At 50.2% G+C, this 27,809-nt stretch overlaps 1 protein-coding gene across 1 annotated transcript in view; it reads right to left on the reverse strand.

Moving 5' to 3' along the window:
* MYO18B (myosin XVIIIB) overlaps nt 1-27,809 on the reverse strand; it is a 240,288-nt gene that overhangs the window by 125,370 nt on the left and 87,109 nt on the right. Inside the window, exons 21-26 of the mRNA XM_047088398.1 lie at nt 26,273-26,338; nt 21,238-21,366; nt 19,110-19,253; nt 18,054-18,143; nt 3,496-3,615; nt 3,071-3,179 (exon numbers count right to left, since the gene is read on the reverse strand). Coding sequence (XP_046944354.1) covers nt 3,071-3,179; nt 3,496-3,615; nt 18,054-18,143; nt 19,110-19,253; nt 21,238-21,366; nt 26,273-26,338 — 658 coding nt within the window. The remainder of the gene's footprint in view (nt 1-3,070; nt 3,180-3,495; nt 3,616-18,053; nt 18,144-19,109; nt 19,254-21,237; nt 21,367-26,272; nt 26,339-27,809) is intronic.

Raw genomic sequence — 27,809 nt, forward strand, 5'->3', positions numbered from 1 at the left:
ATCCATCCATCCATCCATCATCCATCCATCCACCCATTCATCCATCCATCTCTCCGTTCATCCATCCCATCCATCCCATCCATCCATCCATCCATCTCTTCATTCATCCATCTATCCACCCATCTCTTCATCCATCCATCCATCCATCCATCTCTTCATCCATTCATCCATCCATCCATCCATCCACCTGTCCATCATCCATCCATCATACATTATTCAATTTACCATGCACTGAAATGCCCACAGCAAATGTACACAGCAACAGAGGCGTTGGTCCCAAGTTGTCTCTATGAGAGAACAATCCCTTGATTTAGTTAAAAAAAAAATCACTTGCTGACGTGATGAAAACTGTTTGCATGAATAGAATGGGCTAGAATAGAATGTTGCTAGAATGAGCAACACTACTTCATACCAGGCACAAAGGATAATGAAACAAATAAGAAACCACTGTATCTTCCAGCAGAAATCTAGTGGGGGAGACAACATACAAAAAGACAGCTGCAATCTAGAATGATCAGAGCTCTCGTAAGGCAAGCTTAGGGAACTCCAGAAGAGAATTCAAACTTATTAAAGCAGCAAATGTTTTTGTTCATCATTGTGTCCACAGGACTTACTACAATGCCTAGCATATCATAAATGCCTCATAACTTTCACTGGATAGGTGATGGATATTAGGGTGGATGGATAGGTCAGTACTGGGATGGACAGATGGAAGGAAGGAAGGAAGGAAGGAAGGAAGGAAGGAAGGACTCTTGGATAGATGGTAGGACTGAGGTCTTAGAAGAGGTGACCCCAATAGGGACTCCCACATAAGTAACCCAACCAGGATGATATAGTTGTAAGGAGTTAGAGCTTGTTCGAGTTTCCACTAAGGTAAATAATATCATGGTGGAAAAGTATCCTGTCTCCCGACCAGGATTAAAAAAAAACTGAAACAGCAGAAAGCTGCAAAAGGAGGAGAAAGCAGAAAGCATTTCTGCACCTGTGCATGTGTTCTGCGCTAAGATGTGCTACAGAGCAGGTGGTAGGAGTTGTCAACATGAGCAGAGGGGAAAACCATTCTCCATTCTTCAACGCTGCTTTCTCCTGCCAATGCCCCTCCCTGGGGGCAGGGGGGGTGCATTCTTTTCTTTAAAATAATTTTTTAATGTTTATTTATTTATTTTGAGAGCGAGAGAGCACATGAGCAGGGGAAGAAGGGCAGAGAAAGAGGGAGAGAGAATCCCAAGCAGGCCCCTCGCAGTCAGTGTAGGGTCCCCGGTGGGACTTCGAGCCCACGGACCATGAGATCACGACCTGAGCCGACATCAAGAGTCGGAGACACCATAAAAGGGCCTCTTCAGATACCCCACCATGCATGGTGGCAAAACAGCTACGTTTTTCATAATTGATACTCCGGCTCCATCCATTGAGGAGCTGTGGTGGCATTGCTCGGGTGTGATTAAAGTGTTTTATTGCTCCTTTTGACTTTCCTATATTTAACATTTTTTCCTGTAATGAGCATGTATTGCTTTCCTAATGGAAAACAAAATATTTGTGGATTGGCTTCCTGGAATGAGCCTCCAGGGCTGAGAGCCTCTATAGCATCGTGACAAATGTGCTCGCGAGCTAAGCACGCCTCCCCCTCCCATCCAGTTCCCAGATCCTCCCAGAAAAAAACGAACTGGGGACTAGCGTGGGGGGTCTCAGTCCCAGTCGGGACGGAACTGGGGCCATGCTCTTCTGGGGGAAACTTTGCTGCCCTACCTCCTGGTTCTGTAAAAACCCATTTCCTCTCTCCCTGCTTGTACTGAGTGTCGTGTGCCAGAGAACCCCCAAACTCCTCTGTAGACGCCTGTCCTGGGGGTGGGGGTGGAGGGCAGGAAGACAGGAAGCAAGAGGGGAGTGAAAGGCAAACGCACTTTGCCTCTTCACCGCCTCCTGACCTCCGTTCCTCTGAGCGTCCCTGACGTTTCTAGGGCATACATCCTCTGGGGGCATGGAAGAAAGAATGTCAACGTTTTATAAAAGCTGACAGACACACCGGGCATCCTTGTCCCCTGACTCATTTAGGCTGGGGAGAGGAGTTGACGGAGATGTCACCATGCCCGTTGAACCATGAGATGTGAGCCCCCAGGCAACTCCAGAAGCCCGGCTCCACCAGAAAACCCCGGCTCTGCTGCGCACACCTAACCGCTGGGTAATTCAGGGGCCTCGCCTTCTCTCCATCCAGTAACTGCTGAGCGCCTGGCACCGCTCTCAAATGGGGATGGTATGGGGCACGTGGGTGGCTCAGTCTTGATTTTGGCCCAGGTCATGATCTCACGGTTCCTGAGTTCGAGCCCCTCGTTGGGCTCTGCGCTAACGGTGAGGAGCCTGCTTGAGATTCTCTCTCTCTTTCTGTCTCTGCCCCTCCCCTGCTCTCTCTCTCTCTCTCTCAAAAATAAATAAACATTTTTCAAAATGGGGAGGGTAGTAGTTTCTGTGCCACAGCCTACGAACATGGATGGATGATGACCCCACTACAGCATTAGCAGTAAATGAAGTCGCCATGCACGTGGCGTTAACCGCTTTCCATCAACCGCCTTTCCTATCAATCCATCCATCTGAAAGACGAGGGAGCCAAAGCACACATTTCTCTGCCCAAAAGCCACCCACCTCAAAGAGATTCAAGTCCAGATTCAAATCCAGAAATGCCATTTCACAGATGCTGCGTGTAACCACCGAAATGCCTTAACCTAAAATCCATGTCGTCTATATCAAAACTATTCATGTAATTGTAAAGGGGCCTTGCCATAGAGTCACTGTTGTTTGGGTCGTTCTTTGCGTTATTACTGACCTGTACCTGTCACCTTGATAAAGGACTATCTGGGATATTGTTGGGTTCTCTGTTTAATGTCTGCACCAGACCGGAAGCTCCAGGAGGGCAGGGCTGTGGCCGTTTGCTCTGACAAAATGACAGCCCCTGATGCAGCCTCTGGGGCATACTAAGTGCTCAGGGCGAACGACTGCATGAACGAACGAATGAATGGAACAAAAGGACGGCATGTTTTTCACCCCTGTCTAATCCCGAGAGTCCCGGTTTGCTTACCTCCTCCTGTGTGGCTCCTTTCCAAGTCACCCAACTGAATTTTCTGCTGCGCTTCTCCCAACTGCTTCTGCACTTCTCCCAAATTCTTCTGGACTTGCTCATACTTGCTCTGGAAGAAAGGCCCCAGGGTGTCAAACTGGAGCCCAGTGCAGCCTGGGCCTGGCCATCCCCTCCACCCGCCCATGGTGGCTTGGTAACCAAGGACTGTCTACCCTTTACGTAGTCCTCATCCAAGGCACCTCCAAGGTCAAGGCTTAGGAAGACACAAATGTCCTCCAGGACCTTGAACACGAGAGTCAGTAAGCCACCGCCTCTTGCTTATAGGCTTCCGGCTCCCACGTGTGAGCAGACAAGGAGGCGGGTAGACCCAAAGGCTCCCAGCCACCCTGCTCAGCCACACCCGCCACCACCCCTGGGCCACCCACCTTCAGCTCCTGGACCTCCCGGAAGGCCCGCAGCCGCTCTGCCCGCTCACTCTCTAGCACCTGGCAGGCCACGTCCCCCCTGAAGTGCTCATCGGCCAGCTCCGCGGTCAGTTCAGCAACCTGGAATGGGAGGGTTACAGCAGAGTCCCTCGTGGTGAGGGGACGTCAACTCTTCTCCCCCCGGGCACCCTCCACAGGACCAGCCCGGACAAATCACGGGCTCTTGTGGCAAAAGGGCATCTCCGTGTAATGAGGCGGTTCGGGGTGTGATGGTCAGAATGTTATTGGTCCCGATGTGTTAGAATTCTTGGCCCGGTGCTCACTAGCTGTGTGACTGCCCCACGCAGGATGCCTGTCTGATTCTCGGTTTCCTCAGCTTTAAGGGGTGGGGCATGACTTAGAGAATTGTCTTGACAAGTAAATGAGATGATCCACATAAAGTTAGCGCAGTGCTGGCACGTAGTAAATGTTCAATTAAAGGAAGTTATCCTGGGTGGCTCAGTCGGCTGGGCGTCCAACCCTTGATTTCAGCTCAGGTCATGATCCCAGGGGGGTGGGATTGAGCCCCACACGGGGCTCCACGCTGAGTGGGGAGCCTGCTTAATATTCTCTTTCTCCCTCTGTCCCTCCCCCTGCTTGCTCTCTCTCTTAAGAAAAATAGAAATTAAAAAAAAAAAAGTTATTCTAGCAGAAGCTCTCCTTACCCATCCTTCAGCAAGCCATTTTGCTGGACGGATCAATGGGCTCCCCTTGGTAAGACACGCAGGTGCTCACCACACAAGAACGCCCTCAGCTAGGAAACCTCTCTGTGGCTCCCCGTGATCTACCTGCCTCCACCAGGGGACAGCCATGCACACCCAGTACTGGTTGTGTGTGTTCCCCACCCATTTATGCCTGTCACATTTCTGCTGTAATTACCGATTCAATTAGCTCTTGTATATACCTATAAAACACGACCAGGCCAGGAGTTTCCACGAAAACTAAATGGAACGCGTTGGAAGAAATAATACGAGTTGTTTCTCAAAACTCTTAAAATCTGTGGGGCACCTGGGTGGCTCAGTCGGTTAAGCTTTCAACTTCAGCTCCGGTCATGCTCTCACGGTTCATGAGTTCGAGCTCCGCATCCGGATCTCTGCTATCAGCACAGAACCCGCTTCGGATCCTGTCTCCCTCTCTCTCTCTCCCTCCTCCTCCTCCTCCTCCTCCTCCTCTCTGTCTCAAAAAACAAAAAACATTAAAAAAAACTCTTAAAATTTGTTTTTTTAATGTTTATTTTTTCTTGAGAGAATGGAGACAGAGTGCAAGTGGAAGAGGGGCAGAGAGAGAGAGGGAGAGAGAGAATCCCAAGCAAGTTCCACGCTCAGCACAGACCCCAACACAGGGCTCAATCTCAAGACCACAAGATCACGACCGGAACAGATATCAAGAGTCGAACACTCAACCGACATGAGCCACCCAGGTGCCCCCAAACTCATAAAATTCTAATTTTTAAAATGCATGTGTCTAGTCAAACAGTTTCAGGTGCCAAACTTATTTTTAAAAAAGGAAATTAAAAAATTCGGCTTATGCATTCAAACTACTTTTCCATTTGCTCTGCTTTAATGATATCAAAGCTGGAAATCACACGGTCACGTGTTAGGGGCATGGTTTAAGAAAGGAAGAATGTCTCAAGTCAGGTGCTCATACTCTGAAGGCTGTGGTCCAGAAATAGCGTGAGTTGTAGTCATGTTCAGGGGCAAAAATAAAAATGTTTATATCTTAATGAAATCCAACTTGCGCTGACTTTTCCCCCCATCAGTGACCAACTACAGATGCCAAATGGGTCAAGGCTTCTGTGTTATTATTGTCCCAAAGTGCAGCCTTCCAGGTTCAAGGCTATGCCAAAGCAAATGAGGCGAGAACCCGGGAAGTGGACTGTTTATGACCAAGAGGCTTAGAAATGACCTTACGCAGCAAGGTCGCTCGGGAAACGGAGACTCCCTCCATGGGGGCAGTGGTCAAAGTCAAGACAGGGAAGGAAAAGAAAACAATAGAAGTAAGGCATGGGGTTCAAGTCCAGACACACTGCGTGACCTTGGACAAATCCCTTCTTCTCTTGAGCTGTGAAACGCACTGCATTAAGGAATATCCATTGTCCTGCTGGCATTCCCATCCGATGCCACAACTGATGTGACCGAAGATGTCTACACGCTTCACTCTCCCATGAGACCCTGTGTGTGGCACCAAGGAGCGGCTGTGGGGTGTTGTCACAGACACCAAGTGGCCCTTCCGGCGTGGAATCCACCTGTCCCGCCCCCCAAGCTAGTTCCCATCAATACCATCAGCTCATAGGTGGTCTCAAAACTCATTCCTCCGCCCCATGAAGAAGGCAGATGAAGATCTGTATGTTTCGACATCAAAAACAAAAACAAGATATATGGCCAACGGTGGGGGAGAAAAGCAAAGTGGCAGAATAGGACGTTTGGCCCGTGCTCGTTTTTGTTTTCTTTCTACTTGTACAGAAAAAGTACTCTCAAACTGTTAATAGGGATTTTTTTTTTCTTGTTTTCCTAGAAGGGTGTGGGCTCACAGGGGACTCCGGTTTCTTTACGATGCATCTCTGCGCTGCTGGTAATCAGAAGAGCACAAAACAAATATCTTAAAAAAAATAGTCCCCCAAATTGAGCTGCAAACAAATAAGCCAGAGCTGCTGCTCTGCACGTTCTATGCTGCCCCCCTTTTTCTCCCCTCCACCTGCCCATTGGCTTCCCGTCTTGGTGACCACACCAGTAGCTGCTCAGACCTACATGTGCCTTTTATAGAAATGGGGTAGGGGAGAGGCTTAGGGGGAGCATTCTGAAGTCACACAGCAAGCGAGTGGCAGAGCTGGGACGGGAGCCCAGATCCCTCTGGTCCAAGTAACCGCCACTTAACAAGCCAGGGGCTCTCCCAGGGTGCACCGGGCTGTCTCTGGGGTGGGGATTCCGTTTGCTGTTCCTCCCACTGTCATCTTTAAAGTGTTCTGGGGGAAACATTTGCCCTGCAGTCCCCTGGGATGGCTGTTAAAATATTCCCAGTATATTCCTCAGTATTCCCAGAACGCCCACACCGTAACCTCTGTGGTGGGACCCGGGGATCGGAAGTTCAACACACTCCATGGTTGTCCTTAAGCACAACCAAGCTTAAGAATTACTGCCATAGAGGCCCTGGGTGGCTCAGTCGATTAAGTGGCCAACTCTTGGTTTCGGCTCAGGTCTTGATCTTGAGGTTCGTGGGTTCGAGCCCCGCGTTGGGCTCCGTGCTGAGAGCTGGAGCCTTCTTGGGATTCTCTCTCTCTCTCTCTCTCTCTCTCTTCTCTTTCTATGCCCCTCCCTTGCTTGTGCTCTCTCTCTCTCTCTCTCAAAAAAAATTTAATAAATAAGTAAACTTTAAAAAAAGAACTGCTGGCATAGAAATTGTCAGAATCTCTTCCTAATCTTGGCCTCACACCTGGCTTTAGATGGGTTAGATTTCCTTACGGGCACACAACAGCACCGGCACTGGGGGAGCGATCGTTTGCACTTGGCTCTGAACACAGGCTGGTACGATCCAGGAACGCCCAGATCACGCCCCTGATCCCCGCCTTCCCATCCCCACCACCAGCATCGATCCTAAACACCAGGATCGTGTTCTCTCCGCCTTAGACAATTAGTACGAAATTTCATTTGTGCTAATCAGCCTGAGCAAAGGGAGCACAACATTAATTTAATGCATTAATTTTGAGTTCTACACAATCCAAGTCTGGAGTCCAAAGGACAATTAGTCCTCTCAGATTAGGGAAATGACAGACGCTTTTCCCAGAGACGAGTAGCCCCCGGCCCTCCCCTAGCCCCACAAATCCCTCTCCCTTCCCACATTTCAGGGCCCAAGGGCTTTATTCACAGAGGTGAGAGGTGGGCACCATGCCCAGAGTTATTAGGTGAGTGCAAAATGAAAACCGGTTTAATGAGGGAAGAGCCTGGTTTGCAAACCCAGAAGGGTCCTTGCCGATTACTCAGGCACCAATTAACTAGAAATTATTCTGAAAACCTCCCTGGATCCACCACTTAAGCCAAATCATCAGAAACTCTCTTTCTACTCAGGGACCGTGAGTCCAAAAGTCTGCCGGAGAGAAGGGGACAGAAACGGATAAATGTGCTGTACATGTGGCATAGAGTCAAATAGAAATACTCCATATCCCGTGCCCTGGCATCACGGCAGCCTGAGGGAGACGGCAACAAAACATTTGATGGGCATTAAATGCTGAGCACACGTGCGACCCTTTGGGCTGTCAATGTCACTGCCGCTTATCATTCATTATATGAGCACGACTGTGTGCCAGGCCCTGCCTTCAGGGATCTTTCCGTTGAGCTGGGGAGATAAACCCACATGTCTGAGCCCAACCCTGTCCTTGGCTCTTATATTCAAGAGTTCTCAAAGCTCCCCAAATTGTCTGGTCTACAGAGAGCAAGCAGTGGCCTTTCACTGTGCACTTTTCAATGTAAGGAAAAGCATTGGTTCCTTAGAAGCCCTTGCAGGAGAAATAGCTCATACTCATCGGATGCTGGGGAGAGACATGTGCTAATCTCTTGCTGTGTGCCTGTCAAGTGCCTTATGAGGAGAGGATTTTTATTTCCTTTCCACAGAACGGAAAACTGAGGCATTGAGCGGTGAAATGATTTGTTCAACGTCATGGCTGATAAGTCACACGGGGGAGTCCAGCTGGGCAGCCTGAATCCCAGGTCCTGACTCGTAATTTCAGGGCCGTCCTGTCCCACATCTGCCACCTGACTCAACGCTGGGGGTCAGCAGTACAGGAGCCTTGGTGTACCTGGGGCAGACCGGGAGGTAGTGGGTGGGGGAAAGGAGGCGAAACAGACAGCTGGGTGTGGTTCAAAGGCAAGGCCACCCACCCCCGAGGGGCCATGACCTAAGGGAGCTTTATGGAGCCCCCGCGGAAGGGAAGCCCCACCCCTGTCAACCTGAGCGATTAAGAGAAAAGATGGAAAATGAAAGCAGAAAAAGAGGGGATGGGGAGAAAATAAATCAATAGGCAGAGGGTCTGTCCAGCTGCAGAGCCAGCTGGCCGCTTTGGGCTCCAATCGCACGGTATCTGCCCTCGAAGCTGCCTGGGTCATGAGGGGAAATTCAGAACAAATCTCTAGCTTACTGGCGGGCTCCAGGTCTCCAGAGACTCACTCTGGGCACCCGTTCGGGGACCGCCCTGTGTACTTCTCTTCCCAGCTGCTACTAAGTGATGGTAATAGTTCCCTTAATAATAATCACGACCACAGGAGCCTCTGGGTGGCTCAGTCGGTTGAGGCTCCGACTCTTGACTTCAGCTCAGGTCAGGATCTCACGGTCTGTGGGATCGAGCCCCAAGTCAGGCTCTTTGCTGACAGCATGGAGCCTGCTTGGGATTCCCGCTCTCCCTTTCTCTCTGCCTCTTTCCTGCTCTCTCTCTCTCTCTCACGCACACACACACAAAATACATAAATAAATTTAATAAAAAATAATAATCACTATCACAGAGGGTGCTTACCATGGGTCCGGCACAGGGTAACCCACAGAACCTTCACAGAGACACTGAGAGCTGGGGACTGATACCTCTGCGTTGCAGATGGGGACCTGAGGCACTGGGGTGTGGACATTCACCCAAGGACACACAGCCGGCCAGTGGCGGAGCTGGATGCAAATCAAGGCAGCCTGGTTCCAGAGCCTTTACTCGTAGCCATACCTTCAAACTGCCTCTTGGGGGCTCCAAGAATATATGCCAAGTGAATTAATAATGTATCCGGGAGCCAAGGAGGGAGGGAGGGATCCACAGCTTCCGGCAGGTCGGCGGGAATGGGGACCACGCTTGCAGGTGTGCTGGGACATATGTCATGCATCAGAGAGGGACTCACAGGACAACACATCACCGACTGGCCTTGGGTGGGAGAAGCAGAAGCTATGGACTTTCATGAGCTTTAGAAGGGGTCTTCAAGGTCCCGTAGCACCCCCCTAAAGAGGAAATAACCCCTCGGATGCTGTCACCCACATATCCCACCTTGAAAATGGTTTTTAGGGGCACGCGGGTGGCTCAGTGGGTAAAGCGTCTGACTCTTGATCTCGACTCAGGTCGTGGGAGTTTGAGCCCACGTTGGGAGTCTGCACGGGATTCTCTCTGTCTCTCTCTCCTTCTCTGCCCCTCCCCTGGCTCACTTGAGCTCATGGGCACACTTTCTCTCTCTCTCTCTCTCTCTCTCTCTCTCTGGCCCCCACCTTCAGGACGGAGTTCAAACCTCTCACGTCGTTCTCACAGCCCCTGGGATCTGGCCCAGCCTCGGCGACTGACCCTACCCCAAAATCTCCCCACACGCATGAGACCTTCCAACGGCGAGGACTGTGGGTGCCAGCCCAGGTCCCCGGTCTCTCTCTCTGTTCTTGCTGTGCCCTCTACCTGGAACGCACAGCCTCCCCACCTTGTCACCTGGCTAGCTCCGGGTCGTCTTAAAGGATGAGCCGCTCCAGCCTCCTCTTTCACAGCCTGTTTGGAGTCAGCCAGACGCCGGGTCAAAGCCCAGCTCTGCTACTCGCCGGCTGTGTGATATTGCACAAATCGCTCCACCTCTCTGGTCTTCGCTGTCTTCATCTAGAACTTGGGGTATGAACGACACCGTCCTCACAGTTTGATTTGAAGGTAAAACGAGATAAAGCAGGCGAAGGATGTGTCACGGCAGCCGGCACAGACACGTCGCTCGTTAAATATTACTTGAATTACTAAATTCAACATTATCTCCTTTACTCATGCAGTTGGCACTGAATGCTCTGAGGGGTGTAGGAATAGCTAAGATGTAATCACATATATGTTAGCAACAGCGGAGATGTGGAAAGACTCTGTAAGAACCAGTGTAATAATTACTTTCCTTTTTTAAAAAATGTTCATTTGTTTCTGAGAGAGAGGGAGCATGAGCTGGGGAGGGGCAGGGGGGGAGGGGGACAGAGGATCCAAAATGGGCTCTGCACTGACAGCAGAGAGCCTGACGCGGGGCTCGAACCCACGAGCCATGAGATCATGACCTGAGCCGAAGTCGGACGCTCGACCGACTGAGCCACCCAGGCACCCCTGTGATAATTACTGTACAGGCACCTCGTCACACCACCCTGTAGAGAGGAATGTGGAACCACCACTGTCACCATTCTGCCAACAACCACACAAAGGCTCAGAGCCTGGAAGGAGTTGCCCACGTCCTGACTCACCCTCTCTGCTCCTGGACCAGACATCCCGGGTCGGGCTGTCATACCCATCCCTTGCACAGTCCCCAGATTCCTCATCTGCGTTACCAAGTAGGTAGAGAAGGCATTATGGCCTGGATTTTCATACGGGGAAACTGAGGCATGCAGAACATCCCAGCTGTGCACTCCTCTGGGGGGCCTTAGCTGTGGTCATCTGTGAGCACGCCCACACGATGGCCATAGAACCTCTGCAGTCAGCTTTCTGCCGGAGGGGCACTCTCCCCAGCATGCCCCAGCAGTTGAAACCCAAGAGACCCTGACACCCTGAGTTAGTTAGGCAATCAGTCTGTCTTACTCTCTTGGGGATGGATCATGGACATACCACGTCCAGTCTCCAGAGGCACGGTGCCGTGGTACCGTGGTAGCAGTCAGGAGGCCCGGTATGTGTTCCAGACTCAGTCACCGCTAGGCCACACAGCCCTTGGAAAGTCGCTTCCCTTCCCTCCAGAGATCAGCGGCCGGCCACACATCATAACCTCCCGGGCCAAACACCCCAGCACTTTGCAAACGGACTTCCTGACCTGAATCTCCGGTTCCCGCCCCAGGCTGGTGGGTTCTGTCTTCTCGGCCGTCCCTTACCAAAAAGTGAAAACTTGTCATGCCGACGAGGCCAGACATCCAGAGTGCCCGGGGCCCGCAATGACTAAATTCTTGGGAAAAACCTAGATGACATGCCAGGGAGGGAAGAAAACACCCCCTTGTCATTTTTACCCCCCGTGTGCTCCTGCAGCCATATAGGAAGTCCCTATAAGAGGACAAGCCCTGCCTTCTCGTGAAAATAAAAAACCCCACTTTGCATCAAGGCAGATTTTGCACGCTTGAGGAATATTTATAGCCAGCTTCCTGGAGGCGTCTCATCTCCTCTTCTGCTCCTTCGCAAATGAAGCACTTAAATCATTTTGCAATAATGTTGTCTTTTTAATAAGCCTAGTCAAATGGAGTTTTCACTGATGAGGCACAACATGTTTTAGCAACATTTCTATCCGTTGTTTCCCCACCAACCGAGACAAGCGGGCGGGGTGCAGAGGCCACGAACCGGGGCCAGGAGTGTCTGCGTGATGCATGGCCCGTGGGAGTGTCTGCCTCCCAACTGTTAGCAGAAACTCTTCTAAGAAAAGAGAACTGCATAGAAGGGGGTCCCTTCTATCTGTTCCTCAAAGCGTGGACCCCAGACCAGCGGGTTCGGCATCACCTGACACAGCTCGTGGGGAATGCAGATTCTCCAGGGCTGCCCCAAGCCTCCTGACTCAGAATCTCTAGGGCTGGGGACCAGCCCGCTATATTCTAACACATCCTCCGGGGGATTTTGACACGCTTTCGAGCACGAGAACTACGAGTCTCACATGGCACGATGCTGAGTTCAGGTTCACCTCGGGGCTTGTTAAAAGAAGCAGGGAAGAGTTCCCCTCCCTGAGATTCCCTCCTGGGTCGAATCCTCGGGAGATGGGATGGGGAAGCTACAGGGGACACAGCTCCCCCAGGTGATCCTGATGTTCTGTGAAGTATAAAAGCAACCAGAAAAAAAAAAAAATCAAAGTGGCTTTTTGGTGGAGAGGAAAGAATTAAAGACCTTTCTTCAAATAAAATCTTACTTGGGCCCCAGGATACTACGTTTCACCAAATCTGAGCTGCCTCTGATTATAAGCTGCACCATTATGGAACAAAAGGAAAGAAAATGCAGTCATTTTTTAGTGTAAGACGCGTGATTGTGGAACGCAGTGCAATTCCAGAGACGCAGAAAGGTGGAAAATAATGGGAGTCCAAAAAAATCAATCAAATACAGAATGAAACTAAAGAAGGGCATCTATGGCCACTGATACAGGTTGGGGGATTCTGGAGCCCTTTGACCTCTTCCTAGCCCCTGGGCAGGTCTGAAGAGACTCGGGGCTTCAGAAAATACTTCCAATTACTGCATCGAAAAGGGCAAGCCACAGATTGGAGGAAGAGATCTGTGCCACATATATCCAACAACTGAACTTAAATCCACGGCATATAAAGAGTTGCTACAAACCAATAAGTAAAGCAGTAGTAAGTGGCCCAGGGACTTGAAAGACTGCTTCGCCAAAGAGAATAACGGCCAAAAACACGAGAAAAGGCAGAAATTAAAATCACGGTGTGGGATCATAGGGCGCCCAAAACAACCAATAAATGGAAAGGACATTATCAAGCGCTGGTAAGGGTGTGGACTGCTGTAGGAGGGTAAACTGATTTGATCACTGGAGCAAGCTGTTTGTATCCACTAAAACCCAACACAGAGAGAACTTGGAACCCAGCAATTCCATTCCCAGTGCATTCCTAATGGAAATGTATGATACCTGTACCAAAAGACATGTGGAAGGATGTTCACAGCAGGCTTATTCATCACAGGTTAAAGCTGGAAACAACCAAATTCTCATGTAGAGTAGAATGAATAGAGTGCTCTGTACCCATGATGGAATACTACACAGCAATGACAACGGATGGGTCACAGCCGCCCCCAACACGGAGGAATGTCACAATGTCATATGAAAGGCATTTGATTGCATTTTGGTAAAGTTAAAAAATGGAGGGGGGGGAACCCAATCTATAGTGCTAGAGGTCAGTTTATGGTTACCCTTGGAAGGTCGTGGCTGAAAGGGCCATGAGGGGGACTTGGGGGGAATCTGGGGATGTTCTGTGTCTCCATATGAGTGTCCATGCCTTGGTGCGTTCGGTTTGTGAAAATTCATGGAGACGTATATACTTAACAACCTGTGCACTTTTTTGTATGTTGGACCTTACTATAAAGTTTAAAAAGGAGGAAGTGGAGGAAGAGGAGGAGGGGGGGGGAGGGGGAGGGGAAAGAAATCATAGCACGCAGTCACCTGAACATGCTTCCTGGATAAAACTCTGCTTTGCCTCCTAACTGAGGTTTTAGGGAATTGATGTCATGCCCTTGTCTTGCAGTTCAGGACGAGGCCCGCCAAAGCCCTCCTAGAGGTCGCCTCTTCTACTTCCCGGACGAATATTACTGAGGTTGTCCTTTGCCACGTTACTTGGTGCCCCTTTTCACGAGGACTCATAGAAGAAACTTCTCTGATAGCTCAATACTTGGAAGAATGAGTATTATCTCAAGCAACAGGTGTGCGTGTGTGTTTAAGCTGGGGACAAGTCCATGTAATCTCTTGCCTCCCTCTTTGCTTTGGTTGCTAGGAAGCTCAGTGTCAACATTTCAGTTGACCTTTCATGGCGTCATTGGTCCATTGGATGTCTATTCTGTACCAGGGGCTCGGCCAACGTGATGGGCAAGACATCCCCCCTGCCCTTGGGGCCTCACCAAGCCAGGGCACAGGCGTGCCAGAGGGGGTGAGAACACCTCCATCAACGCAGTAACAGGAAGCTCAGGGCCCGGGATCGCCGACTGTAGGGGCCCAACCCATCCCTAAAAGGTTAACAAAGGCTTCTTGGAAGAAGTACCACCAGAACTGGGTGACGAGGGACGACCAGGCATTAACCAGCTGAGGAGGGTGGAGGGAAATATTCCAGGCAGAGGCAACAGCAGATGCAAAGTCTGAAGTGAGAGCGAGTCTGAGGCTCACGGTAAATCTCTATTTCTAATTCTCACCCTCCCCCCTTTGGTACATTCTTCAACCTCTTATTTCCCATTGTTCTGCCTTTCTTAGCTTTGAAATTTTGTCTTATTTTTTTTGCAGGCCCCGGACGTCTTTTCGGAGCCACGGAGGACACAGAGACGCCAAGAGCCTACGTAGAATATGGAGCAGGTGCGGACGCTTGAACGCTTGGTCCAGGTCTCAGCAGCCTGGCCCCTTCCTTTCCTTTTCCCAGTGCGGTGTGAGCTGTATAGCCAGATGCTAATGATGTTCCCCTCCTCACTGTCTCCCCGTCTCCCCCCGGCCGCGGAGGCACCCCAAGCGCCCACGTCCTACTCGACAGTGTGTGATGAATTACTGTATCAAATGTCAGCTCAGCGGGAAGGAGTTTCTGCAGGGGAGTCACCGATATTCCCAGCCCACGCACGGCTCTCTGATTGCTCCCTTCTGCTGCTCTGTCATTGCTACTTCCTGCGGGAGAGGTCAGGCTGGGTGCTCTCTAGAGCCTTGAGTGACACTTGGGTGTCATTTCTTCTCCTCCCTACGGTATTTTCTATAAGAGGGCAGAGGCCCATGGTGGAGCCTTTTCCACCCTGACTCTCCTAACTCTATGTGACGTGACTGTCCCCTTCCAGGAGCCTCTGAGTCTTCCTTGTCTGTGGGAGTGAGACAGAGAACCCTTGGTGGAGAGAGTGGACACGATGACAAGGAGAATGAGAAGAGGTGGAAAAGAGATAGCCCCTACCCCAAACTTCATTCCATGTCCCCACGGGAGCCAGCCAGGCTCAACTTGGGCTGTCAATACAGGAAGCAGAATGTGTTCCGTTGGCTTGATCATGAACCCAATTATAGCCCCCCACCGTCCGTCTAGCAAACCAAGCAATATTATCCGTCACGATAGCACCACAGGTTCGCAGGTGTGGAAAGCTCTAGTTTTGCTCCAAACTGACAAATATTATCCCATGCCGCCTCAGGACCTTTGCACTTGCCATTTCGACTCGACTCCCCAGATCTGCGCATAGATGACTGTGCCAGATGGCTCAGACCTAGTCTCAGACATCTCAATCCGTGGAAGCTTTCTCAGACCGCTCAGGCAAAAATAGCCCCCTCACTGTCACCTCCCTCTGCTTATTATCTGCAGCAGTTGGCCATCAAAAAGTAGCTTGCTTTTTTATTAACTGTGGTCTGTCTCCCTCGATTGGCCTGGAGACCTCATGAGGGCAGGGACTTTGCCTTCTGCCTAGCTGCATCTGAGGTGGCCAGCTGAATACCTGCTGCCTGGGAGATGCTCACACTCATTTGCTGAATGGGCGAATAAAACTGGACCACAGTTGAGCTTCAGCAGGACCCTGTGAGGTGCCCAGGGCTTCAAAAGTCAGCTGAGACTAAGGATGAGACTGGCAAAGCCCTCACCCAGGGTGTGGAACTTCAGGGAGTGCCAAGAAACCCAGAAACCGAGATTAAATAGCATTCTAATGCAATATTTAAGAAAGTCAAAATTCATGCCAAAAATCCACGATGAATAAAACATCAAAAATTTAAATGAAGACAGGATCCCACTGTGCATACTCTCTCACTTACCCCTCACCTTAATCCCGGCCCACCAGTCCTTCCTTTATTTGAAATTTTGGTATTTGGCTCATCGTGCATTTTTTTTTTTTGCATTCATTTACATTTTAAAAGACACTGCATTGAAATACGATTTCTCTTGCTGAGTTTCTGGCTCCCCTTTAAATTTCATGCCCCAGGCGAGTGACTTACTAGAGTCCTGGCCCTGAAAAACTAAGCGGAACAGCAAGTTACCGTGCACAGCTCTTCCGTGATCTACCCACAGCTCCCCGACCACATCTCACATTACACTGCATGAATTTGCTTAGGAATCTGAAATTGGCAGTAGTCTCCTGGGGGCAGGGACTCTCTGGCTCCCGTCCTCATCCCCAGTCTGTGAACTCAACACCCAACTAAAGACAATAAGACCTCAGCACGGTGATCACACCCCCATCCCCACCGATGTAATCTCCAATCACATGTTCCTCTCCACCCACGAGAGGCGACCACTACTCCAAAGCTGGTGTTATTATTCCCATGGAAATATCTTTACACCACAATCATACGGTATATGCCCCACGCAATATACAGTATCAGCCTGCACTTTTAAAAAATTAATATGTTCAATATCGTGTTTCAAGTATTCTTTCGTGACTTAAATAATCTTTCTCCAGCGTTATGTTTTTGAGGGCAATCCACGTAGAGTCACCTATCTCTAGTTGAGGGGTCAGGAAACTTTTTCCATAAAGAGTTCGATACTTTTGGGCTTTGTACATCACAGAGCCTCTGTCACAGCTACTCAGCTCTGCCACCGTAGCATGAAAGCTGCCGGAGACTGCACACGAATGGGTGGGCGTGGCCGTATGCCAATAAAACTTTATTTACAAAGAAAAAGGTGGAAAACTGGGTCTGCCTCCTGGGCCATTGTTTTCCTGCCTCTTTATTCGTGTTTATTTGGCAGCTCAATCTTTAATACAACAACATGGGTTCATTCATTCTCTTATTGATAGACTCCCATTTGGGGGTTCAGCTTTCTTCAACACGACAATGCTGTTCCTGTATACTTCTTGGCTTTTCTTACATATGTGAGAATATATTCCACACAGAATTGCTGGAGCACACAGTATGGACAGGGTCAGCTTTCAGAGACAAGCCTAAGTTGTTCAAGGGTGAAGAGATCAAATATCAAATTACACTCCCACGGCAGCATATGGTTTCCTGCTGCTACACGTCCTTGCCGATACGTGGCTACATCAGACTTCGATTTTGCCAATCCAAGGTGCAAAATCGTACCTAGGGTGGTGTTAATTTGCGTTTCCTGATTGGTAATTAGGTTGAGCATCTGCTCATGAGTCTATTGCCCATTTGGATTCCTGAACATTTGAACTCTTTTTTTTTAATGTTTACTTATTTTTGATAGAGAGAGGGAGAGTGTGGGCAGAGAGAGAGGGAGACACAGAATCCGAAGCAGGCTCCAGGCTCTGAGCTGTCTACACAGAGCCGATGCAGGGGTTGAATCCACAAACTGTGAAATCATGACCTGAGCTGAAGTCAGATGCTCAACAGACTGAGCCACCCAGGTGCCCAGAACATTTGAACTCTTGAAACAAGAGTTTTCCCCTTGGGAGTTGCCAATACCTCTTTTTGCCCATTTTTTTTTTTTTTTTCCTACTGGAGTGTTTCTCTTTTTCCAGTTGATTTAAGAAAGCTCTTTGTATGTCCAAATACCCTTTGCCGGTTACACATGTTGTAAATTTCCCTGCCCAGTATGTAGTGTGTCTTCCCTCTATGCTTGGATAAACAGAAGTTGATTACTTTAATATAGTTTAATGTGTCATTTTTTTTCCTCGCAATTTGTGCTTTTGTGACTTATGCCAGAAATTCTTCCCTTTGGAGTCAGATGATACGGGTTTGAATCTCAGTACTATGCATGCTAGTTGTGTGGTCTTGGGGAGATACTTAATATCCCAGAGCCTCAGTCTCCTCCTCTGTAAAATGGGGACAAGGACAGTATGCCCCCACAGGGTTATTTTGAGGGGTTATTTGTAAACCCTTTATTTGAGGCTATTTTGTAAAGCACTTAGCACAGTGTCAGGCACATCATAATCTGCCCCATCAACACACGTCATCCCACACAGGGGACCCCACACAGAAGGGACAGGGTACCTTGCTCTCTAGCAGGTCTGCATTCTGCCGGAGTTCATTCCGTGACTTCTCCGATTTTTCTAGCTTCTGTCTCAGCATTGTGAGTTCCTCCTATAAAAGCAAACACCTTAACAGAAGCCATCCTGGATCAGAGGCAGGGCTTCCGCATGTGTTAAGAGTCCCGGGAGAACAGAGCGAGGGATTCTGCCAGCCTCTCTGTGACGATGCCCAGATGCTAAGTTCCCACAAGGGACTTTTTCTTTCCCCATTTCAGAATATCAGCGTCTCTGCTCGTGCAAGTCTGGGGCCACCGGGCTTGCATGAGCATCCCAGTCAAGGGGTGGAACGCAGATCCTCAGAATGAGTCCATTACTCGACCCAAGACTGTGTATGCCTGAGCGGCATGGGGAGCTTGGCTCTTCCTCCTCCCCAAGACCACCACTCTGCCAGTGGCTCTGCGTTACGCTTTCGGTACTGTCGTTAGGCGCAGCCTAAATGCCCCCCCCCCCCCACAGCAGACCCCTGGGATGAACTATGGAATGCGCACAAAAAAAAAAAAAGAGTAGGAGGCTGTCACGGAAAGAGAATCAGGAAGACCTCTGTGCAAAGCCATTGTGCGCATGTGTGTGAAGTGGCTAATTTTGCAAGAATAGACAACAGCCAGGATAAACCAGAAACCGATCAAAACGGTTTCCCTGCAGAAGGCGGGCGCCACCGGGGTGGAAGGGACAGTCAGCACCTCTCGGAGAGGTAAGAAGTTGAAAGGCTCAAAGATGCCACCACCACGTCTCCCTGGGACGACCAGCATCACGGTCAGTGCTCCTGTGCCCCTGGGTGGTGATGGGGTATCTGACCAGCACCCACAAGCCCGGTGTAGAGCTGGACGTGGGATGGAGGGTGGTCTGTGTCTGTGTGAATGACAGCAGAGTGGTATCTGGAAGACGGCAGCAAGGCTGCTGAGCAGAGCGTTTCTGGATCACGAATCCGCAGAGTGGAGGCACTGAGTCTGGAAGCAAGCGTTACTATGGGGGTGTGAGGATGGGGCCACCCCGCGTCTTGCCTGCCACATGGACCGACCTCCTTGGCGTGGAGCTGCTCATCCCCAATGGTGGCACTCAGCAGGGGCCGGAGGGAACCGAGGAGCCGCCACCAGGACCAGTCCTTGACCGCCAGGAACACAGCCACGTTCTTCTGGATGCACCGCGCAGCCAGGCGGCGAATCTGCGGGGAAGGGAAACCAGAAACTTGAGGGGTCCTTCCCAACCCGGTAAAGGCGAAGGAAAGAGAGCAAAGGGGGTGGGAAAGGGGTTGGCAAAAGCGAGTTCCGTATCTTAACGGAAGAGGTTGGGTAACTCACACATTTAAAAAGCTTCTTTGCTGGGGGGTGGGGGGGAGGGGAAAGTGGGCGATGGGCAGGGAGGAGGGCACCTGTTGGGACGAGCACTGGGTGTTGTATGGAAACCAATTCGACAGTAAATTATATTTAATATAAAAGATAAAAAATAAAAGCTTCTTTGCAATGGTATTGTAATAGTATTGTCTGGTGACAGCCAGTAGCTGCCCATGTGAGCACAGCGTCACGTGTAGACTTGTCCAATCACTAGGCTGTGCCCCTGAAACTGTCACATTGTGTCAACTGTACTCAAAAAACAAGTAAATGCACACTTTTTTTTTTAATTAAAAATATTTTTTGAGAGCTTTTCATGGAATCGGGCTCTGGGCCTCAGACGTTATACCACAACGTAATCTTGCGTGACCTAAGAAGAAGGAGAAGCGGAGGAGGAGGGAATAGGGTCACCTCTCGTAAGGGCATCAGACGCAAAATCACCGCGAAAGACAAAAAATAAATAAATAAACGATCCTTGAAAATCCCTGAAATTGCCCGCAAGATCCAAAGGCCATGATTATGTTGCCGGTTGATATTTAGGGGACAGGCATCACTTTAAGTGTTATTTAAATACGAACCCCATGCTGCTCAAGCCTGAGTGAGAGCTTAATAAAGCACCAGTGCTGGGCCCCACCCCCCAGACGGTCTGATTCAGGAAGCCGGGGTGGGGCCGGAGAATTTGCACGGCTAACAAGTGCCCAGTTGGCGTGGAGGCTGTTGGTCTGGGGACCATACTTTGAGAACCACCGGTACAGATGGGGAAACTGAGCCACAGAGACGCCCCCTCCCCCCAGCCCCGGTCACCTGCTCAATATCACACAGCTTCCCGGTGGTGGGGTTGGGATTTGAAACCCCGCAAGTCTGGATGCAGACAGAATCCAGGGCGTTAATGAACCTGTCTTCTAAATCATTCTGAGGCATAAGCTACTGGAAGGCAGTGGGCCAGTGGGGTTGCCCACAATATTTTAATTATTAACGTTCTCGCCTTTTTCTGCTTTTGCCAAGCGCGTGTACTTGAATTTACGAATTCGCATCAACTGGGGGCACATGTAATGAGACCCCATGCTAGTGGTAGTACTTAATAATGAGGACCTGGAGGTAACGGGAGCTGGCATTTGTTGAACAATGTGCCAGTCTGGGGCACGGACTAGACTCGGCACGCATGACCTCATTTCACCTTGACCCAGCTCCTAAGGGGTGGGTCTCCACTGTTCGTCTCCAGAGCTGTGCTCTATAATGTGATGCTCAGGGGAACCATGCACACATTTCTCTACTGCACAAGCTACAGGGAGGAAGGAAATGCAGTCTCCAGGGTGGCTCAGGACTGCGGACTCTGAGCTGCCCCTTCAGTCCCGAAAGCCTCAATGGCCAGGTCCTGTCATGTCCTGTCTGTTGGCCCATGAGAGCCAAGTTCTCCAGAGATGGGACAGGTTGAAACCATAATGGACCCGGGAGGGCTTGGACACCCCCATGATACCTAGATCAAGTCTGACATCATTGGTCATTTGATGTCAACGTCCTAGAAACAATCATCACATCTTGCAAAACGTCACTTTAAAGTCCTCCCATTCGGGGTGAGCCTATGGACCGACAGCACTGGCACCATCGTGGGAGACCTGCAGGCCACCACCCCTCCCCCGCCCCATGCTCACCCCAGACCCACTGGATCTGGAACTGCATGCTGAAATATCCCACAGGGTTTCACGCCCAAGCGTGAGTGCGCGAAGCGCGAGGTTACCGCGCCCAGATCAGCTCGGATGCTGCTTTTCTGGGATCTCACACCTCTGCAGGGGTGACGAGGCTCACTGGGTGCCGTACCTTCAGCTTCTTGAATTCCTGCCGGGACAGAAAGCCCTTACAAGCCGCCTGGAATAAGATGATGCTGTGAGACGCCAGCTTCTCCCGCTGCTTCTCAAGCCTGGAGACCACGCCTGCCTTGAGGAAAACCTGGAGGGACAAAAGGTGACCGGTGACTCCTGTGCGGCTGAATCAGATGGTCTGAAGAGAGAGGGGGTTGCCACTCAACCCAGTTTTCTTGCGCCCCTCCCCCACCGAGATATTTGTTAGCAGCTGCCTGTGACTGAGAGTCCAAATTGTCAAAACAGGGGTCCCCGGGTGGCTCAGTTGGTCGGGCGTCCTTTCGGCTCAGGTCATGATCTCGCACTCTGTGAGTTCGAGCCCCACGTCGGGCCTGCACTGACAGCTCGGAGCCTGGAGCCTGCTTCAGATTCTGCGTCTCCCTCTCTCTCTGCCCCTCCCCCGTTCATGCTCTGTCTCTCTCAAAAATAAAACAAAAACATAAATTGTCAAAACATCTTATCTCCTCACGAGTCCTCTTTTCCTTCTTCTAGCCCTTGGGTGCTCAGAGCACGGTCCCCAGGAGTGGCATTGTCACCACCGGGGAGCTTGTTAGAAATGCTGAATCTGGGACCCCACCTGCTGAATCAGAGCAACACTGTAATGTGACCCTCAGGGGAACCATGCACACCTTCATTTCAAAACCACTGTCAGGAGGGACCTGCCTAAACGTCTCTGCACCAGAATTGCTTTGCAGACAGTGGAAGATGCAGATTCCCAGGCTTCACCCCAGGAAAGGCTGAATCCGTGGATTTAGTGGCAGGCCTGCGATTGTACGTTCTTTCCGATAAGTGTCGCTGGCCCCCTGAGAGAAGCAGTGCCCTGGAAATTTTCGGTCCCGCCTGATAAGGAGGGGCGGAGAATGTGGAGGAAGTGAGGGTGGCCCTCCTCGGCCAGGGGAGGAGGGGGTCAGGCTGGTGCCACCCACAGAAGGTGGTCAGGCATCCTAACGGAAAACAGCTTGCGGTCCACGATTTCCAGGCCTCTGCTCATCCATAATGGATGGAGGCCTTCTGCAGCAAAGTGATCAATGTCTCCTTGACACCCCACAGGGCCGCCTTCAATATATTGCGGGGCACACAGAAGGATTTTCTGAGAACCTGACGCTTTGGGGCCAGGCCTGCTCTGCCCACCTGGTAGGGTGGTTACTGTCAGTCTTACCTCCCCGGAGTCAAAGGAAAGATGCCCTAGCAGCTTGGAACTTGAGTCGGTGACGGGGGCAGGGGACGCTTTTCAGATGCCCTTGTCACGCTAATGTCTATGACCAGCCTGCCGTGTTTCTCTGCCAAACGTGGCCTCTCACCCCAAAGATGTGCAATTTTCTAGGGGCACTGGATGGCTGCATCTTAGTGATATTATCAAGTAATTGGGGATGTTATCAATCAGTGTTGCAGATCGGAACCAACCACTTTACCTGATACGTGCAGGTAAAGTACTGAATGTACATCATCCTGTAGGGTAGTTATTGCGATCCCCCCATTTTATGGAAGGAAAGACTAAGGCTGACAATGGCATTTCCCCCATGACCCTCCCCTAGCAAGCGGAAACAGCAGAAATGTTTCCCTCCGTCTGACTCCAGACCAGACTTATCACTGAATACAATTAACATTTGCATGGCATCTAGATTTTTCAAAGCTCTTTCTCCTCTGTCCCATTATAATAAAAACAACCTTATGAGGAATCTATTGGCCCAGGGAGATTATGTAACTGACTCAAGTTCACCCAGCAGGCGATCAACAAAGCCAAGTTCACCTCCAGCACCCATTCTCAACGTCAACACGAGGCTTCGTTTCTTCACTGGCTATCGTACAAACGCCTGAAGTTTGGGGTTGAATTGCAATTTGATTCCAGGTGCACAAAGGGTCTCAATCGATTGTCCATTCCCTTAAACCTATTTGCTGTAATGGCAGCCACCCCGCCCGTCCCACAGAGAGCCCTTCCTCAAGGCGAGGATGAGAATCTGCACGCCCAGTCGGTGCCAACTCTGTTTTGCAACCTTCCCTGGCTTTACAGGACACTTCCTATCAGCCAGAGCCACCGAGACAATTAGCCTCACTGAAATAAAGACACGACTGACTCATTACCTATCAGATTGTCTCAATAATGACTGTATTAATTTCACAAGCTAGTGAGTCCCAAAAGCTGCTATAAAAAAAATCAATGATCAAAATGATGACAGCCCTAGTTCGTATATTACAAAAGGCGGCGAGTGCTTCCAAAACCACTATTGATTAAGTATGAAGCTTTCATTAAAAAGATAATTGGAAGCGACCATACACACAATGGGAATAAGTCATCGGCTCTGCAGAATCTTATCTTGATTTTTTTTTCCCTTTAAAGAGCATATTGCCAACCAGAAGGCCAACTGCATGTGGGATTCCACCTTTTTCATAAATGTCATGGCCCTCAGCACAGGCCTCGATAAGGCACCAGGGGCTGAGAATCACAGAGAAAAATCTAAATTATTCGCCTTTCGTGGGTCCAGCGGCTTATCAGACGCAAGCAGAGTGTAACATCTCAACATCCTCACATTTAAGGAAATCTACGGGGGCCACCGCGATGCAAACTGTTTTTCCTCTAAAAACGCTGAAGACCAAGGTTCAAGATTCTGATATGGCAGAAGCTCCCATATCTGGGACTGCTGAGGAATCAGCTCTTGTCCTAGTAATTTTCCGGATTAGAGGGGTTTCCTTCTTGAAACATTCAAATCTTATCCTATTTGATAAGCGTCTTGTCCCAGTGACAAACGCATTCAACACGTAGATGACAACTGACTGCTTTCCCACAGCCAACCTGGGGGGTGGGGAGCCGTGGCTCCATTTTACAGATGAGGGAACAGAAGCTCAGAGAGGCTAAATCAGTCCCTAGAGATTCATAATTAGAAAGCGGGGGAGCAGAGGGGCAGGTGGGTGGCCCAGGCAGTTAAGTGTCCGACTCTCGGTTTCAGCTCAGGTCATGATCTCATGGTTCGGGAGTTTAAGCCCAGCATCAGGCTCTGTGCTTGGGATTCTCTGTCAGCCCATTCCCCACCGGTGCTCTCTCTTCTCTCTCAAAATAAATACATATTTGAAAAGAAAAAAGAAGTGCCCAGTCCTGCCGTGCCTCCTCTGCCCTGAAAGATTGCAGGATAGCCTAGCTTCCAAAGGATACGCTGACTTTAATTTGCTCTCGACTGCTGTTTTAACGAACACCAAGCATTACTTGAGAACAACAGTGTTGGTTTTGTTTGTAATTGGGATGTTCCGGCTTCTAAATTTCTTGCCCTCACTCTGTGAAAGTATGTACAAAGACTTCTCTTGCCTCTGTTTTCTTCCTTGCTCTACAATAGCGGCTGGGCTTATAGAGACTGATTTTTGTATTCATGAAATAACAGAGTCGTTATCTAGACCAGTGGTTGTCAAACTTGAACATGTGCGGGAGTCCCAGGGAGGGTTTGCTGCAACCCAGACTTCTGGGTCCTACCCCCAGAGTTTCAGACACACTAGGTCTGCGCTGGGGGTAGCTGAATGTTTATGCTTCTAGAAAGCTCTCAGGGGATCCTGCTGGTCTAGAGACTGTATTTTGAGAACGGCTGGTCTACGTGGATAAAGTTCTTGGAGCTGAAGGACAAGGCCTCTGAATCTGGACCATACCGACGTGTGTGTAAAGAGTGTTTGTTCGACTTCCACCGATCGGCAGCAGAACGCACAGCGTATGGAGAAGAGGGTGGGATCCAGGGCCATACAGGCTTTCACGGGAGCTGTAACTGGTCTTCTAGATAAGCGTAAGGCCTTGAAAGGGGGCTTACTTCCCAGAGGTGCACCTTCCCCCCCTGGAAAGAAGGGCTTTACTAGTTATCTCCCAGGAGCTTTTGAGGGAAAGGAGGAACAATGTGTGAAGAGGAAGCCCAGGAACTGACAGGTTCCTTCCTTCTACTGGAAAGGTCTGCGAAGTCCCAGTCGCTGCCAACTCCGGGTGGAATAAATCAGGTTGAGACGCCAGTAGACTAAGAGGCTTGCGTGTCTATGGGGCAATGACTATATGAAAACCCGTGAGCTCGCCAAGGCAGGTGCAATGGGACACGCTACTCAGGGGCCCCAGAATGACTAATGGCCAATGATGCCACCATGGTGGGTTTCTGGAGAACCGGGGCCCTTCCCCAGCACCTCGCGCCTGGAGGTGGCAGGAGATCGACAAAGGTTTATTGGTTGATGTTAGTCAATCAGGGGATGAGGGTGGGAGGGCAATTTTCCCTTCGGTCAGTTTTCTCCCCAGTTTCTGTTTCTATACTTTGCCATTCTCCCTGCCTGCCGCATGGTCCTTGAGTTTACTTCCCAAAGCAGAGCCCATGGGACACTAGCTCCAGGAGATGGTAAGGGATCTTCCACAAACGCAAAAGGATGGGACTCCCCTTGGGAAGCCCTAACTACAATATTTTCCTGCTTGAAAACTTGGAGGCTATACAGGCACATCCGGACTCTGTGAACCTCTTCTCTAAATGTTGAAGCGTTATTGGAAAAGCCTTGGGCTCGACACCAGTTTGAAGAAAGTTATTTCCCTCAACGTTAATGTCATGTGCCTTCTCGCGGAGCCCTAACTTTTCACTTACTGCTGCTAATCAGCCGGGACTATTCACCGGGGTACTGTCGGTTGCCAAGTAAAAGTTAACCAGGCTCCGGGTGAAGGTGAGTGCTTCTTCTCGGCTTTTACAGCAGCTCTTTCTAAGGCTCGGAAATCCCTGCTGAGGTCCAGGACGTGAACTCTTCCAGACTGCTGAGGTCCCTGGGAGTGTAACCTCTAACAAATGGTATTCCCCAATGTTGTTGCCTCCCACATAATACCACTTTATCTTCCTGGCCTTGTAAGATGGGCAGGGCAGAAAGTCGCTAGCCCTGTCTTCAGTTGGGTGAAAAGGAGGCCCACACACGTAGTGGATGATGCAGTAGGACCAGAATCGGGGTTCACCTGGGTCCCTGATGGGATGAGCAGAGTGACATAAAAAGGAAGCTCTACTCACCTGGCTGTGCCCAACAACCACCGCCTTCTTCTCCAGATCCAGGGTCTGTAGGAGCTCGTCCACAGCCTGGGGAGAAAAGTTAGACGGACAGAATGAGGCAGGCTCCCAAAGCGGGAGTCAGGTTGGCTGGATGGCTGGTGCATTGGGAAAGAGGACGGCTCCACGTGTCTTTGAGTCTGACCACCTGAGCCCCACCTCACCCGGGCAAGGAAAAAAGATGAGCATGTATTGAGTGCCTACTGTATGCCATCCACTCCCATGCTGGGACACCATGGATACCATCTCCTGGCATCTCCCTAGCAACCCGAGGTGGGTCCTCATACTACTGTTCCCGCGTACAGAGGAAAAAAACCAAAGACACAAGAATAAATGAAGGATGTGTCTGCTACGGAAGATAGTATGGCAGTTCCTCTAAAAACTAAACCTCGAGGGGCACCTGGGGGGGCTCAGCTGGTTAAGCGTCTGACTTCGGCTCAGGTCATGATCTCGTGGCTCGTGAGTTCGATCCCCGCGTTGGGTTCTGTGCTGACAGCTCAGAGCCTGGAGCCTGCTTCAGATTCTGTGTGTCCCTCTCTCTCTCTCTCTCTATCCCTCCCCTTCTCGTGCTCTCTCTCTCAAAAATAAATAATACACATTAAAAACTTTTTTTAATTACACCTAGAATTATAGTGGGATCCAACAATTCCCCTTCTGAGTATATACCCAAGAAGAGTGAAAACAGGGACTTGAACAGATACACCCGCGTTCATGGCAGAGTTATGCACAACAGCCAAAATGTGAAAGTAACCCAGTGTCCATCCACAGGCGAATGGATTCACACAATGTGGGATATACACCCAATGGGGTGTTAATCAGCTTTAAATGGGAAGGAGATTCTGTCACCTGCTGCAACATGGATGAACCCTGAGGGCAGGATGCTAACTGAAATAAGCCAGTCAAACAAAGACAGATGATCCCATTCACACGAGGTGCCTAGCTAATCAAACTCATGGAGACAGAAAGTAGAACGCTGGTGCCACGGGCTGGGGAGGGGGAGTGGGGAGTTAGTGTTTACTGGGGACAGAGTTCCAGTCTTGCGAGATGAGGTGTCACTGGAGATGGACCGTAGTGCTGGGTGCACAACACTGTGAATGTACCTGATACCCCCGAACTGCACATTTCAAAATAGTTAAAATGACACATTTCACGTTATGTAAATTTTACCACAATTTTTAAAACATGAAGGCAGGGACGCCTGGGTGGCTCGGTCGGTTAAGCATCCGATTTCGGCTCAGGTCATGATCTCGCGGTTTGTGGGTTCGAGCCCCACGTTGGGCTCTGTGCTGACAGCTCAGAGTCTGCTCGGGATTCTCTCTCCCTCTCTCTCTGCCCGCCCCCACTTGCTCACGCGCACGGTCTCTCTCTCTCTCAAAATAAATGAATAAATTTTTAAAAATGATGGGGCGCCAGATGGCTCAGCCGGGTGAGTGTCCGACTCTTGGTTTCAGCTCAGGGCGTGATCTCGCAGTTTTGTGAGTTCAAGTCCCGCGTCGGGCTC

The sequence above is a fragment of the Lynx rufus genome, unplaced genomic scaffold (genome assembly GCF_022079265.1).
Source record: "Lynx rufus isolate CCGP_SWC_20201006 ecotype Redwood Valley unplaced genomic scaffold, mLynRuf1.p SCAF_24, whole genome shotgun sequence".
In the NCBI taxonomy this organism is placed as follows: Eukaryota; Metazoa; Chordata; class Mammalia; order Carnivora; family Felidae; genus Lynx; species Lynx rufus.